A 16,551-nucleotide genomic window follows, 5' to 3' on the forward strand; every position below is an offset into this window, starting at 1 on the left:
TTTTATAGCATTTTCCAACCCAGAAAGTTACCCAAACTCCCTTTGTACTCCTGACCAGATCTGTTAACATTTGTCACAGAAAAGAAACCAGCAGAGGGGGCAGTGGTTCACATTCCAGAAGCTGGAGATTTACTGACCTTATGGCTATGATCCCTGCAGGGAATTTTGAGGGAATGCACCAAAACAGTAAATCTTGTATCTATTTCTAAGGCAGCTGTGGAGTTTCAAGGATTTTAAAGATTTTCATGTTCTGTCTTTTGTTTTTATAATCCAAAAGGGCACTTTTAAAGAACAAGCAGGAGAATATGGACTCCACATTGGTACACGCTCAGATCTTTCTTCTAACAGTAGCCAAGATCTGTTCTTCAGGTGAAGGCAACTTCTCCCTTTAAACTCATCCATAATACATCTAGTAACCTCTTCCTAGGAGAGAATTCCATTCCCAGCTGATCTTTGGGAAGCATAAAGTGACAAGTACACCTAATTTTGGGTTGTATGTGAATGTTAAACATTAGTCTTTACAGGTTGCTACCTGTCCACTTCTTCTTTCATGTAGGTAGTATAGCTGCTACCATCGTAAGATAGGAGCAGTCCTCCATCACTCAGTCGGTGCACATCAACTTCCACACACGAGCTGTTCATGATGACCACATAGGAATTGGGAGACTGTCGGGTCACCTGCAGATCCACAAGAATGGTACGTATGACATGAAATAAACACAGCATTGATAGTGCCTTGGTTGCCACAACATACACCGTTTTCCAAGCACTGCAACAGCGGGAATTAAAGAAGGGGAACGGAGCCATTTGTTCTCATGTCAGATGGAAAAAAACAATGTAAAAAAATTTGGGATCACAAAGCCAAGCATTTAGCAGTCAAGAGATGCCACAACTAATGCTGTCCATGAATCTTGATTTAATCCTCTCACTCTTATGCATTAATTGTACAGGTTTGATTATGCAATCATACACCATTTCTCCACCCCGATCTACGTACAAGTCACAGTCGTGTACTAAAATTGCATAATGAATGAGATTCATTTCTCCAGATCTACGTACAAGTCACAGTCGTGTACTAAAATTGCATAATGAATGAGAGAGATGTCTCACAGAGAAAGCAGCTAAAACTCTCCCCGGAAAAAGGGATCCTATCACAGTCTCTGCCACAGAGTTCCTATTTGAAGCTGGGTAAATCACTTAAAGCATACTTTAGCTGCTGTTCAGTGCCTCTCTATTTCTCATCAGAGGGGTGCCAAGATAAAATCATGGAGGTGATCACCATAATAAATTTGCCCGAGGAATCTGATTAAGATTGCACAGGCAATCTTAAGTCTAATATTTCCTAACTTTTGTATGCTTCGTTTTGCAACCTTTAAACAGTATTTCTAACAGGTTTTTGCACACAGCAAAGAAAAAGCAACACTAAAGGGAAAAACTGCTACAAATTCTGTCATACTGATGAAACTGGGCTCAAACACCCAACAGAACAGATCTACATATTCAGAAACATCAACTGAAAGTTTTGGTCAACCAACAGGCAGTAGTCTTTGCCTACAACAAAGTGATCTTCACCCTATGCAAAGCATTTCTTGACCCCGAAAGGTTAAAATGTTTACAGAGATATTGCAATGGAAAGATGCGATGCGGTATTACCATAAGGGAGATTGTACTGATTTCTTAACCCCACTAAAGCAGAGAAAATAAACCCTGCACAGTTAATGCCAATAATTACACATATCGCAAAGATTAAGCTAGAGCAGCACACAAACAGACATTTCCAACTAAAAGTGGCAAGAGGATGGGTTTCCACACTGTGCATCATACCTTCAGCACATACTTCCGTCCTTCATAGATGAGTTCCACATCCACAGTGTTTAGCAGAGTATGAGCAGGCAGGACTTGGCCCCTTGAAAGAGAAGTACAAAATAAAACTGGTCTTCCAGAAGCCACCAAATGGCTATCAGGGACCCAAGCAGGTTCAAAGATGCATGCAAGAATTTGGAAAACACTAGCAGAGAGATGGAGGTAGGCTTTTAAACCATCTCTTCTTAGGAGAAGCACGTATCAGTTTGACAAAGCCAGCCCATCTCTCACACAGACTGCTTTACCCTCCTTTCCATTCACCCACTTTTGCCTTAGAGAAGAGTCTGCAAAAGGAACATCACAGCCTGAATTACAGAACATGTAGCATGACTTCACAGTCTCTTCTTAGGAGAGGCATGTATCAGAATTACAGAACATGTAGCATGACTTCACATTGGAATAAAGCAGATTTTCCCCCTGCAGCTCTGTTTACGTATGGACTCACCAACAGGACACTGAGGGGAAGAACTCTGTTAAGAGCAGACCTGCCAGGATCACACCAGGTTTAGCCTCACAGAGTGTTATGACTAGTTTCCCTACAGTGCTTGCTCTAGTTTGAAGCCAGCAGAAGCAGAGAGGGTTTTCTAAGTACTAGTGGGAAACATTCAATTTGGAAAACTATTGCAAATCTGGAAAAATTAGATCAATCCTCAAAACAGGAGGAAGACAATATCTGGTGATTCAAGACTCCCTGATGTTGCCCTAGCAGCACACAGAGAAAGAACTCCACATTTCTGACCCATTTCTTGGAGCTTCTGCCAAAACTGCCAGAAACAAAACACATCTGTGCAAACAGCAGGGGATATTTTGGGGACATGCATAGATATCTACCAGTTTTCTTAAGCCAGTAGACAAACAGCTTCCTGGGACCAGAGAACAGTCAGCTGATAACAAGCTCTGGCCATTTCTGGACTGTACTGTACTTGGAACAAAACTTGTAAATCAAAACTAATTACTATCTGCTTATCAGCTATCTACCAGGCCAGCTTGCAATTTTACCTTTCTAGAGAGTGCAGGAAGTTTGAGACACTGTTTCGGAAGCTCACATCAGCCACATGCAGAGCTCCACACACCACTCCCAGCATGGTATCAGGCCTTTCAGCCTAGAAAGAAAGGGTGCATAACACAGTTACATCTCCTTTAGCTTCAGTCCATTCTGCACACCCACTTGAAGAATCAACAGTCTCAGCTCTATTTTTGGTTCACGGCCAACCTCTCTTTAAAATTAAGTTGGTGTAGCATCCATGCAAACACTATATAGAAGCAATTACCTCTGTAACTCCTTAGAAGAAAACCACATTTTTTTCTTCCTGGATCAAATCTTGAGGGTTCACCTGCATTTCCACTACCATCTGTCCCAAAATGCAAACCAAAATACTAGCCTTAATTCACACGTACACTAAGATGCTTTTCCGGCCAACTTTAAGACCACTTTTCCCTGACAGGGATGACCTGGGATTTTGATTAAATAAGAATTAAGGCCAGTGAAAATGTTTATTCATAAAGTGGTAAGTGGAAATTAACCACTCCCAAATCCTTGTCCTCTTGCAACCAGCATGCACCAAGCTTGCTCCCCCACCCCCTGCCCTCCTCACTCCAATTTGTCATCCTGTAAAGCAAGCAGCTGCACCTGAACTTTCTCAGCAATAAGCCGATCCAACCAGCCAGTGTCAATGCGGTTCTGCTGGAAACTTTCTGTTTCCAACAGTTTAATCAAGTACTCAACAGTGGTTCGGAAATCCCCTCGGATGGACAGCTCCTTCAAAGCCACTACCATGTTTCTGAAAGAGAAAAGAATACCTATTATCTATCCCATACTGAACAGTAATGCGCAAGCTGGTAACTCTAGATAGTTCTCCATGAGCTGCTGGGAAAAAACAGTCTGAAGGTAATAGCAGAAGCGCATGTACACTGGAGCAAGATCCTATATGACATGCTTGGGAATGAAAGAATATTGATTTTCTTCAATCTGCTGCCGGTGTGAACAAGAGCAGCTCAGCCAGCACCAGCTACAAGATCAGGAGTTCCCACTATTATCATCATCTGGGCACCTACCACATGTCAGAAGTATACATAAGACAGACAGACATGGTCTCCATCCCACCCAGAATGGAACAAAGGAACGGCTCTGGATGAAAAACGGCATGGATGGCAGGTCAGACAGTCTTGTCTTACGACTGGATGCTTTACCGTTCCACACCACATAAGGACACTCAGTGGTTTATAAACCATTATAAGGCACTGGCATAACAAGTTATCGTTTTTCCTGTTAGAAGCCTTCCACCTGAACGCTTTCAAAGAGGAACTTCACAATGGTAGCTATATCATACCCCAAGCAGCAGGGTGGTGGTGTTGGGTCGATGGTTGGACTCGATGATCTTAGAGGTCTTTTTCCAACCTTAATGATTCTACGATTCTATACAAGGCAGGAATGGAACAGAAAGGAAAAAAAAAATAGAGAAGTAAGCAAAAAGTGTAGAAATGTAGGTGCAACGGAGAAGCAAAAAGTGTAGAAATGTAGGTGCAACACAGTGGAACTGCAAAGCAAGACAGGATGAGAAGCCTGACCATGATGTGGCAAACAAGGTAAAGAGAGGGAAACTTATCTTAAAACTCCTAGAAGTAAGGAGTCTTGTTTTATCCATGGCACTTTGGATCAAAGAGGACAAAACCAAGCAATTTCCAAGGATCTACCACTTTTCCGACTACTTACGAGATGGCTTCTTCACGATTTTCTCCCCAAGAGAAGCAGTGACCAAATTGAGAATCAGCAAATTCATGAAGCCCTCCTGCAGCAGCAACACTGAAATAGCCCCAGACATTCTTATTGCTGCGGAAATTCAGTTCCTGAACTGTACCAGAACTGGGCTTAAATCCCTGTAAAGACAGACAGACAGACATTGCTATACGTCCTAAAAAAAGTAAATAATCCAGAATTAGGGAAGTAATTAGAGTTCTGAAGGCCAGAGCATCTCTTCGTGCTGCAACATGATATATATGCAAGTAAGTTCAGAACCATCAGCTAAGTGAGATAAGGGAAGAATCTTTTAAATTTGCTGCCAAAATTTTCAGGATCAGCAGCAGGGATTGAACCTTGGTGTAAAGTCTACGGTTATCAGAGTGTGATCAGTAACTACAGCATTTAAAACACTCACCTCATCAGGATTCTCACTGGTGATGCGTGCAGCGATGACGTGGCCGCGTGGACAGGGGACATGGGCTGAATTCTCAAAATCAATAGATGCGTCTCCCCATGGAGAAACACCATACATCACTCGGATATCCTTGATCCTGTGGAGGGGAATCCCCATGGCAATCTAAGGAAAATAATAATAATAATAATAATAGAAACCACCACTAAGTAAGTTTCTCTCCTCACAGAGAGTACCTATTCCTTGAAGAATTAATTCCACCAATTCTCTGTAGAAGCTGATGCTGCAGTTCTAGTATAGCAAATATGCATGCCTGTTTTCTGTGAGCCTTCTCCATTGACATGTCTTGGAACATTCATATTTCTCAGGACAGCTGAGCTCAGTGTAATATCCACCTTAAGCCCTTCAGCCAGCATTTTCCATTGACTGATTAAAAGGCTCCAGAGAAAGCTGGCCAGTGCTAGGTCAGCTGAAGATAGGCACGCATTAGGCCTGTTAAAAATATACTAAGGTCCCAGTGAGACAGAAGGCTCCTAATTGGTTATAAGAAACCGTGGAATTTTGCAACTATAAACTGGGGAGAGAGTAACCTGCAGAACTGGCTGTATCCGTATGGAGTAAAGTCCCACTTGTTCTGTTCATTAGCTGGGAAATTTTTTTACAGCTACAGTTCAAAAAGGCTGAGCTTTAGCTTAACCATTTATTTCAGCTGTCTATTAGCCAGACACCGACAGACAAAAGACCAAACTGGTTACAATATCAATGTGCCATTCTATGAAATTGTATCTAGCATCAGCAATACGAAGAACAGTGCCCAAACAATGAGGAAAGCACCTGACCAGTTACAAAATTCTCAGTGCCTGGCAAATACAGACATAGAGCTACTGGAATCACCTGCTGAGAGAAGGCTCAAGCCAAAGCCAAATAGCCTCCCAACAAAATTAAGATGATCCTGCTCCTGAGCAGCATACAAGACATTACAGTTCAACTGTTTGTTTTCTCTATCATCTATCCAATAAACTTCAAAACGCAAACTGCAGGGAGAAGAAAGAAACTAGAAAGCAAGCAAGAGGGTAAGAACGGGAGGGATGAGAAAACGGAGGTAGAAAAGCACCTAGAGCCCCTAATGTGGTCTAAAAGAGGGAAAGAGGACTGCGGCCTTCGTCCACCCGTGGAAAAGATGGGGGCTGAGAAGAGGGAGATAGCATGGCAGCACACAGGGAGTTCGGTGGGGATGCACGAGGGACAGATGAGCCACAGCATATTCAACAAATGCTTTCTACAGGATCTGTGAAGGATTCCCTCATTACTTTGGGGATCAGAACAACAAAAAGCCTACTCGATCACGTAAGCCATAACTGTCACCTACTGTCATGACTTCCCCTTGAAAAAGCAGTAAATCAAAACAAATTCTTGGTCACTTTGCCACATTTATTCAAGTACCTAATTATTAAGCAAAGATCCTGTTTTGTAGAAAAGCTAAAGAGCAGGGAACTCAGCCAGGAGAAGAAAGCACCTGAAATCAGTGAGGAGCTTAGAGACGTGGAAACAATTGCTCTGGAAGTCAGGAACTGCTTATCAAATTTAAAAAGACCCAAGTCACTTTCCTGAACTTCAAACAACTGCTGAACTTGCTGAAAGATGAAAAATCCAATTGTCTGTTCTTTTTTCCCTCCTTTTGTCATTAGAAACTCTGGGAAGAGGCTGTTGTCCCTTGGAGGCAGAGTGGGGAACGCACTGCTCAAAACTGGCACAGCATTTGATCACACTGCTAGCCTCAGAAGCCAACTTGTTTCACAAAATAATTTCAGAGCTTAAAGTTGAACTACTCATGGCTAAAGCTTGTTGAGACAGGCTTTTTTACACACAACCTTTCCTTAAATCAGTTTTCCTACCTCTATGTTTTATTCCCCTATTGCTTCCCTTCACACTCCTTTTAACTGAAGGTCTACCTGAGCAGTCCAGGAGAAACAACTAGAAAGTAACCTCTCTTTGCTTTCCAAATCAGAAAGAGCCAAATGGTAGAGCTGTAACTTAGTGAAACAGTCATAACAGAAGGGATGCGTATATATTTTGGAACACTGAATGAAGCTTTGCTCCAGCCACAGACGATAAATCCCAAGCTGAGAAAGTACCAAAATGGGCCTTTGAGTTATTGGGTATTTTTGTTGAGGAGGAAATGTGGGGAAGTCATCTATCACCTATCTGCACATGAGGATATAGGCCATGTTTAGCAGAGCTCTCTAATACTTCCTTTATATTCTCCCCTCTATCAGTACCAAGATCTAGTTGTCTGCATAATGTCAGTATGTGATCCAGTTTTAACACAGAACCCTGGCTGTGACTCAGACAAGAGTCCGCCCCCCTATTTTACTAAGGTTTCAGCAGAACAGGTTTTTCATGCTCAGGCCTCTTCAGTATACCCCAGCTCGAATACTTCTGAAAGCCTCCAGGAGCACAGGGCCTGGGCACTTGACTCACCTGGAGCTGCGCTGCCGGCAGATTTACATCAGCTACCATCTCTGTGCAGGGGTGCTCCACTTGCAGGCGGGGATTCAACTCCAGAAAGTAGAAACTGCCATCCTGGCTGTACAGGTATTCCACAGTGCCTGCACTCACATATCCCACCATTTTGGCAAGCTTCACCGCACACTAGGATACAGGAAAAAAGAGCATTTGATTTCCAGGCCCCATGCTTAGTTACCTATGCTCTGTTCACCCACCCCACCCACTTCAGACTTTTTTACTGGCATTCTGAAACATCCAAAAGCTTGTAACAGGCCCGAGAACTGCTCAAAGAAAAGCATATGGCACAGGAGTTTTCATTTCCAGGTTATTTCATTTAGAATTTACAGAAGGCAGAGGTTGAAGCAAATATTTATAATACTCAGCATCAGATAATTCATACAACTCCTGCAGCTTGCTTTTAATATGACAATATACATTTAAAACACAGTTCCCTCCTATTTTTGGGGTGCACGCATTTTTGAAGGGAGCTCTACAGCTGTTTGTCAGCACATGGTGGACTCAGTCAGTTTTGGAAATGTGACTAGTTGCCCACACTAAGCAGTTTAAGACACGCAACCCTATATTGCTCCTTTAAAAGATTCAGCAATGCAAAACTCTTGGCGATGTCAAAGAAGTCCTGCCTGTTTCTGGAGACTCACAAGGAAAAGAGAACTTGCAGAGCCACTCTCACCTGTTCCATGTGCTCAAACACCACCGAAGTCGCGATAGAAGCAGGTGCTTCCTCAATAATCTTCTGGTGCCTGCGCTGCACGGAGCAATCCCGGCCAAAGAGAGAGATGGCATTGCCATACTGATCTGCCAGGATCTGCACCTCCAAGTGGCGGGACTGTTTGGCTAGTCTCATTACAAAGATTGGAGAGCCTGGGACTTCAGTTTGAACCTATAGCAGAGACAGCATATAAACAGGCAGATCATTTTTTGTAAACACCTATCTTAGTCACAATCCCCCCAAGTTCATTTTTTAAGCAAGGAACATCCATAATATTTCCTCTGGGCCACTTAAGGCTGAAAATGCCCTGTGTTCACTTGTATATAATTACAGTGCTGTTTCCATTCCTCTCAGCTTTCCTAAATAACCCACAAACTAAAGAAGGCTCATGTCCCTCAACATTTTTGAGTTACACTGCAGGTGCCCTCCATTACTTGGATTTATTCAGCATCTCCTGTGATGTTTGGGCATTTGACAACTCTATTGGGTATGCAGATATATTGAAATCCTACCAACATACAGAGCAAAGAAAGCATGAACTCATGATTCAAAGTAGCTAAACAGGCTCTGATACATAATGCAGACTTTTTCAGTTCTTTAACATTTCCAATTCAGTGCTCTCAGAATCACCCAACCTGAACATTTAGAACAAGACAGTACAAATCAATGGGAAAAGCTACCTGTCTAAATAGGTTGGGAAAGTCATCTGCACTGTTAACTTTCCTGATTCCTTTTCCTCCTCCTCCTTCAGAAGCCTTGATCATGACAGGGTAGCCAACCTCCTCAGCAGCCTGATCAAGATGGGCAGAAAAACATGGGTAAGTACAAAAAGTTAGCAGAATCAAGTTGAAAAGATCATTATTTCCCTGTTGATTTGTGTCCAAGCTTCCATGTCTGACTCTATTTAGCAACCAAGACATGAATGGGATAGAAACCAAATATTCCAGTTTGAGAGGGTGCCTGTAGTTGGAAAAATCAGCAGTGATTTTGTGACTATAGAGAACTCTAGCCTCTCGAAGTGATCACAAAATCTTTTGTCAGTGCTTCACGCCATTAAATTTACAAACTCACAGAAAAACTTTTTTGTAATACAGAAAATCATTAAGCTGGGTAACATGGAAAAATCATATACCCCACCCCCTCTCTTCACAAAGGAAAATTCCCAAACCCTGTATTGTGCCAGGAATATTTCTTATTCTAGAAATCTTCCTCAAAGGAAAACTTAACAAAAGATGAAACCAAGTGTGAGGTCATGGGTCTTTATTAAAAACACCTTCTTCCTGCATTAAACAAAAACCAGAAGAGAGCCCTTAATGAAATACAACTTTGTTCCCATATTTATCTCCTTCTCCTAATTCTCACCTAATTCTGCAAGCTGGGCCCAAAGATGATATGTGAAAGATCACTTTCCAATTTCCAAGACTCAGTTCTGTGAGGCTGACAGTCTAATTCTAGTTTGTACTCCCATTAAAAATAAATTAAACCTCTAGCTCTCTTCAGGTGTGTATGCAGCAAGTCCTCAAATACCTTCAAAATACTAGCCACCTACCCGCAGTCCGTCATCTGCGTCTTTCACGTAGCCTTTTTCATATAGCTCCTGAGGAACATTCAAGATACGCTTCTGAAGATCATTTTCCTGCCAGTCCACTCGAAGACCTGAAATATAAGCATTATCTTCTTAGCTCATTCTGCTGCAAGGCTCAGTGAGAACTCACACATCAGACATTGGCAAAACAAACAGCAGTCATAGTTCCACAAGGAACTAGTCTGGAAGCATTTACAAAAGAGAGAATGCAGAACGTAAACAGACATTTCTGTTTTCTGGGGAGCAGATCGCTTCATCCAACAAATTATATCCTCCTTCATTTACCTTGTGCAATTCTGAGAAACAAGTTATCTACAGTCTTTTGAAACTGTATAGAGCTTCCATGGAAGCAGAGTATTGGCTGTATGCTCCAAAACAACACGCTAGAAAAGTAGAGACTGCAGAAATACCAGATATTACAGCTGTACTGTTAGACTAACAGCACGTTACACAACATGTAAATTTTGCCTGACATATCCATATATATTGTAGTCATTATGTCTAAGCCTCAGATAATATAAATTTGAAACCCTAAACAGATGGAACATCTCTTCCAACGCCTTTTTGTGCACAGACACTTCTTAAAGATTAGATGTGTTGAAGAAAAAAAGATTAGAATGATCTTGACAAACACAGCAATTTCCTTCTTACCACTGCCACTCCAAGGAAGAGTTGGAATGCCGGCAGTCTGAGCCACTATTGAAGAAGCAATTTTATCTCCTAAGGCCCACATTGCTTGGCTTGGAGGACCTGCAAAGAGCAAAAACAATGCATGAGAGACACAAGAGATACCAGACATTAGGGAAATGGCCAGAAGTTTGATTTGGGTTCCATGTAAGAGGGATAAACAAACACTTTTAGCAGGGTTGCTGCATGCCACATCTCAACTGGTATAAATCAACATTTCTGAACCAAAAGAGAGTGTATTAACTGTATCAGCCAGGAAACTAAAAACAGACTAGAGTACTTTTGACCAAGAAGGAGGAAAAGGCAATTGAAACTGCAGCAGTGCAACCACAGACACATCACAATAGCTTGTTAAGCGCCCATCCTGTTAAAGAAGTCCTGGCACGCTCAGCTTGCAAGTGCTACTCTCTGTCCATGTGTCCTCAAGCTGGGCCTGCTCTCAAAGGGATGGCAGGTACTAGTAACTGGTATTAGGTGTGCACATCGCATGCTACTGGAATTCAGTGCCCTGATTTTACTTGAAATGTGGTTTGCATGGGACCGTAGTGTATGATTGGTAAGAGATTTAAACTGGAATTAAAATACAGCTTTTAAATCCATTCCTCTTCAAGGGTCCAGAGTATTTCTGTGGTTATGGCTCAAGACTTTACAGATAAAAAGATCTGCTAGAAGTCAGAACACGATACAACTGTCCTCAGGTTACGTTCAGACCATGACTTTTATCACAAGTCCATCTTTAGTTTTAAACACAGCACGTGTCCAAAACCTTCTCCAATATTCAGATTCATGTGGTTCAGGAGATGAGGCTTACTGCAACAAACATCTCCAGCACTTGGTTAACTACACTGCTAACTAGAACACAAACTTCATGTACTGTCCACGTAGAACTCCACTCTTTCCATAAAACCAAACTACAAACACCCTCTTTAAAATGACAACAGGGACATTCAGCTTTTGAAACAATCTACTTTAACAGGAATCTTTTCTGATTTTGTATCTCACAATATTCAAAGACATGTTGGAGAACTTGCCACTTCTCCCATACAAGAACTATTTCCCAGCATATGTCCAAACCTTACCTAGTTCCGTTAGCCTCGACGACTGGAAACAGACTATGCTGTTAGACAACATATTCTGTTGCTCTGACTACTGTAAAGGACGTATCATCGATCTCGCACTTGTAAACCATACCTCATGGCTCTCTTTTAGACTCAGGATTTTCTATCTCACTAAAACCACGCATCTTAAAATAAGGACTAGACGTTAGATCAGAAGTATATATCCTCACCCATGAAAGCAATCCCATTTTTGTGGAGAAGTTCTGGTAGTTTAGGGTTCTCAGATGCATGGCCCCAGCCAGCCCATACAGCCTGCAGAAGAAAATAACATAATTAACTCTTTGTTTTAGTAAAACAAGCAAGTGAGCAGAAATAGAAAGCATGCAGATACTTCAAGTCTTTCTTTTCCTCATTGAAAACAGCCTCATAACATTCATAAGCCAGACCAGCATCCTGAACTACGTGGTACGCTTAGTTTAAAGGGCTAGTGTCCTGCATGTTGTAGACAAGTCAAAGGCGGCTGCCAAAGCAAGCTGTTGAAGAGAAACTAAGTGTAGGGAAGTGACAGGGTGAAGGGAACCTTCTATCTCCTGCAGATATTCATACTGGGAAACCCACTGCATTGTAATATGCATTGCCTTTTGGCGCTAGTATAGGTTTGTAATTTCAATTTCTTTGACCTGTCTTTTTCCCCAGAAATAACTCATAATTTAAGGAGAAAAGATTGCTTAGTGTTACCTCCCGTTTTGAAAACTATCTTTGACACTTCTCACCTGCACTGGAATCCGCTTAGCAATATCAAGAATGAGTTCCACGTTTGCATAGTTGTTGTTGTTCGGTCCTCCTGGAACTGGAACGTAGTGATCTGCCATTTTAATATACTCTGCAAACACAAAGGTGGTCTCATTCAGATTGCAAATGTAATAAACGGTACTTGGTCTAAAACTCCCTAAATCTACAGTACTGGAAATACTTAATCTCCTCTCAGAAAAATCTGTTACTTGACAGAACGGTACGTGATGCAGTAGACATACATCCAACTTCTTGCATCCTTGTGGGCACACGGGTCTGTGCAAGGAGAAGGTTGTGCACTTTCACACTCTTCACAACTCACCTGCATTTGCTTTCAGATCCTCAGGAGTCACCATGACAACAAATCTGATTGCCCGCTCATTTCGAAACATCTCATAGGACCAGCGTCGGATGGATCTCATGCATTTCACTGCTGCAATGCCATTATTTGCTATCAGGACCTGAGTATGTTAGAAGCAGGGATGAGATAGAGTCTAAATAGCACAAAACACTAAACAATAATGAAAACATTTTTTTCTCTGCAGACTCTTCATCCAATTTTGGGGCTGTGCAGTTTCGTTACCCAGCATTCAATTCAGCAAGAACATTTAATGGCCCATCAGTCAATTCAGAAATCAGCTCTTTCTCGACCATAAAGACTTTAATGTATTATACTTTGTTTGGATTAAAGAGCAGAAGGACACATGAGAACAGGCATAACGAGTGGTTAAAACATTCAATACCTGAAAGTAAGAGACCTCATCCATTAAACGATCATATATTTTTAAATACATTTCTTAGTGTTTTTTCCAGTCTGCTTTTGTTGTATCTGTCTATAAATCCTTCTGTATCAGCAGAAGTGCTCTAGCTCACTCTATTTTTTTTCCTGTCACACTAAGCTAAAACAATGGGATGTTTATTTATCACATATAAAATAAAATGGAAACAAAATGATTACAGGCAGAAGTACAACTTTCAAGTTCAGGAATACTAATATTTCTATATCTGCAGTGTACAGCCTTATATAGAGAGAATCATAGCTCAAGAGAAGGGAACAAAATGCAATATGCTAAAGTCAAAAAGGTCAGTAACTTACCTTTTCAATAACTTTATTCCCTCCAAAACGAGTAACAAATTCTGCTGGAGAAGCCACAGTGAAATCCCGCTGCACATCAACTTTCTTCCTGTCCCGGCCTTGCTTTACAAGGTGTAAACCAGACATACTGGGCCTAAGGCAATTTGTGGGAGACAGAAAAAAGCAACTTGGCAGTGCAGAGGTACGCAAATAGAAGACGATATGTGAATAATTTGTAAAGTTCCCCTTGACCGTGTTCCCCAAGCAGAATCACTCCTTGCCTCCAGACCACTGTGGCGCCTGGTCCTCAGCTTTTACAGGGGTGACTTTGTTTTTTAAATAACTTTCAGTTATCTCTCTGCAAAAGCCAAGTTATCTGGAGAAATTCTGGTTATGCTAATATATAAATAGGTAAAAATATGTTCACTGTATATTGCTGCCCAACACAGAACAACAATACTCCACCCCATTGCTTTCGATTCATCTAGGAAAGCTGGGAAATGACAACAATGTTTTCTGGCTTTGGTGAAACAAACTACTAAGATCAGACTCCATCAAGAAATCCTATTTGGGATCCACAGCAAGTAAGTCTCCAGGTGTAAATGAGAGACTCTGCTACCCTTTTACAAGCATTTTCCACCATCCAGTCTTAGATATCTTCCTCAAAAGTTCTGACAGCTAGAGGACAAATTAATCACGTTACTTCTACTACAAGCAGTGAAAGCCAATTTTGTGTCTGACAAGATCAACTCTGTGCTCTGCCACCGTCTTTCTGTGTGGGAATGGGACAGTCGCTTCCCTTTCTTAGGCTTCAGCTTCCTCAGAAGTGACACATGGATAAATCACCCTTTGCTTTTGCAAGTACTACAGGATTTGGTTTGCCAAAATTTACAAAGCTGAAATTGTGAGAGGAAACTCAATAGAAAAGCAAAGACCTACTCTTCACACCATGCATCTACCATAGTGCAGCATGACCGTGGCAATAACAAGATACTTGTTATTTTAAAGCTCCTGAAGCTTTACCTCTCGGGTCACCCCACAGTTTACCCATTTTTCTTACTGTATTTAGCACGTTTTTCTTAACAGGTTCCTTTCCCACGAACACACTGAAGTCCTTACCCGTGCCACCACGCAGGATTACAGAACCTGTCTGTAGGAAGGAGAGATGAATATTGGGAAGGTATTTAAAAAACTACTCAATGCTTTGGAAAGACCCAAGTGCAACCAAGGGGATCAGTGCCACTGGAGCAGCTGTGTAACTGGCAGCATCGGTCCCCAGGAGCCACACAGGCCCTGCTGGCTGCTCTTCGGCCATGGGAAACCCATCAGGAACCTCTGACCTAATCAGCTGCTGAAGTGCTGATACCATTGAGCAACTCCACTGGGAAATGGGATGGGATGTGGCAGAAAGTGACTGGAATTGCTGGGGGAGGGCACGAAGGACAGCAAGGACAAGCCAAGTCACGTACAACATCTAGAGGTCTCCTTTTAAACACAGCCACCAAAGGCAGGTAGCCCGAGATCTGTACCTGTGAAGTTCACTGCCCCACATGAGGTTTAGAGCATCCTGGCTTGAACGAGTTGCTGTTAGAGGTGCTTGGTGACAGCCTGAGAGGAAACACACAGATTCCCCCTCACGTTCCCTCATAAATACGTTACGGCCTATGAAGATTTACCCATCTAGAATGCAGACCCTCCTTAACTCTTCATCAGGAGCACAGTAACACCACAGGCCAGTAGTTTGACTAAAAAATTTGCTGACGAAAGAAGCCCTGAACAAACTGTAGCTAGTGTCTGGTTTAAATCCAGATTCTTCTCTTACCCACCTTTCCTATGAACGATCATGGTACTAACACAGACTGCACTGGACTTTGCAGTACACATTAATAAAAAGGATCTTGACCCATATCATCCAGCACAACCTAGTCAAAAAAGTATATGCCAAATCCCAGTATAACCAACCAAGAACTGTACTAGAATGAAAGGTGATCTTTCAGGTAAGGCAAGATCAGTGCCCAGCTCTGACCATAAAGACATGTTTATCTACCACATGCAGGACGGAGTGGATCCTTCCCTGCCTCTCTGCCTTCGTGCACACCATCTACTTTGGCTGTGACATCCTACTGCGGCACAACCCTGACATTGTGAGATTTTCCAGAACAGCAAGAAAGCATATTTACAGCACTTGAAATTCAGATCCTGTGTTTTGCATTAACACATCAATCCTTCTCTCCCACACATGAGAAATTCCCATGACAAATGGCCATGCTGGTAGAGAACTTCAAGTTATGGTCTTGCAAATGCTGAGCTTAACTGGGAAGTGAAAACCTGTTTTAAGCACAATGAAAGAGACTTTGAAGCAATCCATGAAGCCAAGAGTGGGAGAAGTAAAGGTAACAGGAAAAACAAGACCAATAGGGTGATTTTAAAGCATGCTAAAAAAAAACAGATGCCTATCTCCCAGTGATATTCTGGGACATATAATGGCTGCACTAGGTCAGACCAAAGTACATCCAGTCTAGTAACTTGTCTCAAGTAAGAGCTGCTAGCTGATATCCAGAGAAGGGCATAAGAACAAGTTAAGTGTGCAGAGGTTCTTCCCCCGTGTACTTTCCCTTCCAGCGAGCTGCACTTTCAGAGATAGACATCACCATTGAACTTAAAACTTGTCCCTGTCAGCAAGAGTTCACAAACTGCTCTGTGATAATCTCAGCCCAGGAATTCAAGGACAGGAGCCAACAGGCAGGAAAAAGGGGAAAGGTGTAGTTAAGGTTGAATTTCTACTAAATTGATGTATTTAAAGAGGGTCAGAATCTATGGCACGGCAAGGAAGGAGCAGAGTCCAACAAGTGAGACAGGTTTATTCATTGCAGGTTTATTGAGAGCAGTCTCAACAAAAATAGAAAAAAGATAAAAATCTTGGGGTCAGAACCTGTGAACATGTATGAATATGAACTATCCTGTCAAGTTGAAACTACTACACACATGAAGATACCACTACAGATAAAATGTCAACAAAACCAGAGGTTCATCATGCAGAATAATGCACAAACACTTGCGTATAAGCAAGTGTAGCTCCATTTAATTTGTGACAGTAAGCA

The 16,551-nt window shown here is 42.0% G+C and overlaps 1 protein-coding gene across 2 annotated transcripts in view; it reads right to left on the reverse strand.

Moving 5' to 3' along the window:
- ACACA (acetyl-CoA carboxylase alpha) overlaps positions 1-16,551 on the reverse strand; it is a 140,157-nt gene that overhangs the window by 104,541 nt on the left and 19,065 nt on the right. For both annotated transcript variants that reach the window (XM_009278242.2, XM_009278243.2), the window contains 15 exons: positions 13,472-13,604; positions 12,698-12,836; positions 12,357-12,466; positions 11,814-11,895; positions 10,490-10,588; positions 9,803-9,909; positions 8,934-9,044; positions 8,215-8,424; positions 7,497-7,667; positions 5,019-5,180; positions 4,577-4,740; positions 3,494-3,644; positions 2,863-2,966; positions 1,825-1,906; positions 533-678 (listed from right to left, as the gene is read on the reverse strand). In XM_009278242.2, coding sequence (XP_009276517.1) covers positions 533-678; positions 1,825-1,906; positions 2,863-2,966; positions 3,494-3,644; positions 4,577-4,740; positions 5,019-5,180; positions 7,497-7,667; positions 8,215-8,424; positions 8,934-9,044; positions 9,803-9,909; positions 10,490-10,588; positions 11,814-11,895; positions 12,357-12,466; positions 12,698-12,836; positions 13,472-13,604 — 1,971 coding nt within the window. The remainder of the gene's footprint in view (positions 1-532; positions 679-1,824; positions 1,907-2,862; positions 2,967-3,493; positions 3,645-4,576; positions 4,741-5,018; positions 5,181-7,496; positions 7,668-8,214; positions 8,425-8,933; positions 9,045-9,802; positions 9,910-10,489; positions 10,589-11,813; positions 11,896-12,356; positions 12,467-12,697; positions 12,837-13,471; positions 13,605-16,551) is intronic.

The sequence above is a fragment of the Aptenodytes forsteri genome, unplaced genomic scaffold (assembly GCF_000699145.1).
Source record: "Aptenodytes forsteri isolate BGI_AS27 unplaced genomic scaffold, ASM69914v1 Scaffold66, whole genome shotgun sequence".
In the NCBI taxonomy this organism is placed as follows: Eukaryota; Metazoa; Chordata; class Aves; order Sphenisciformes; family Spheniscidae; genus Aptenodytes; species Aptenodytes forsteri.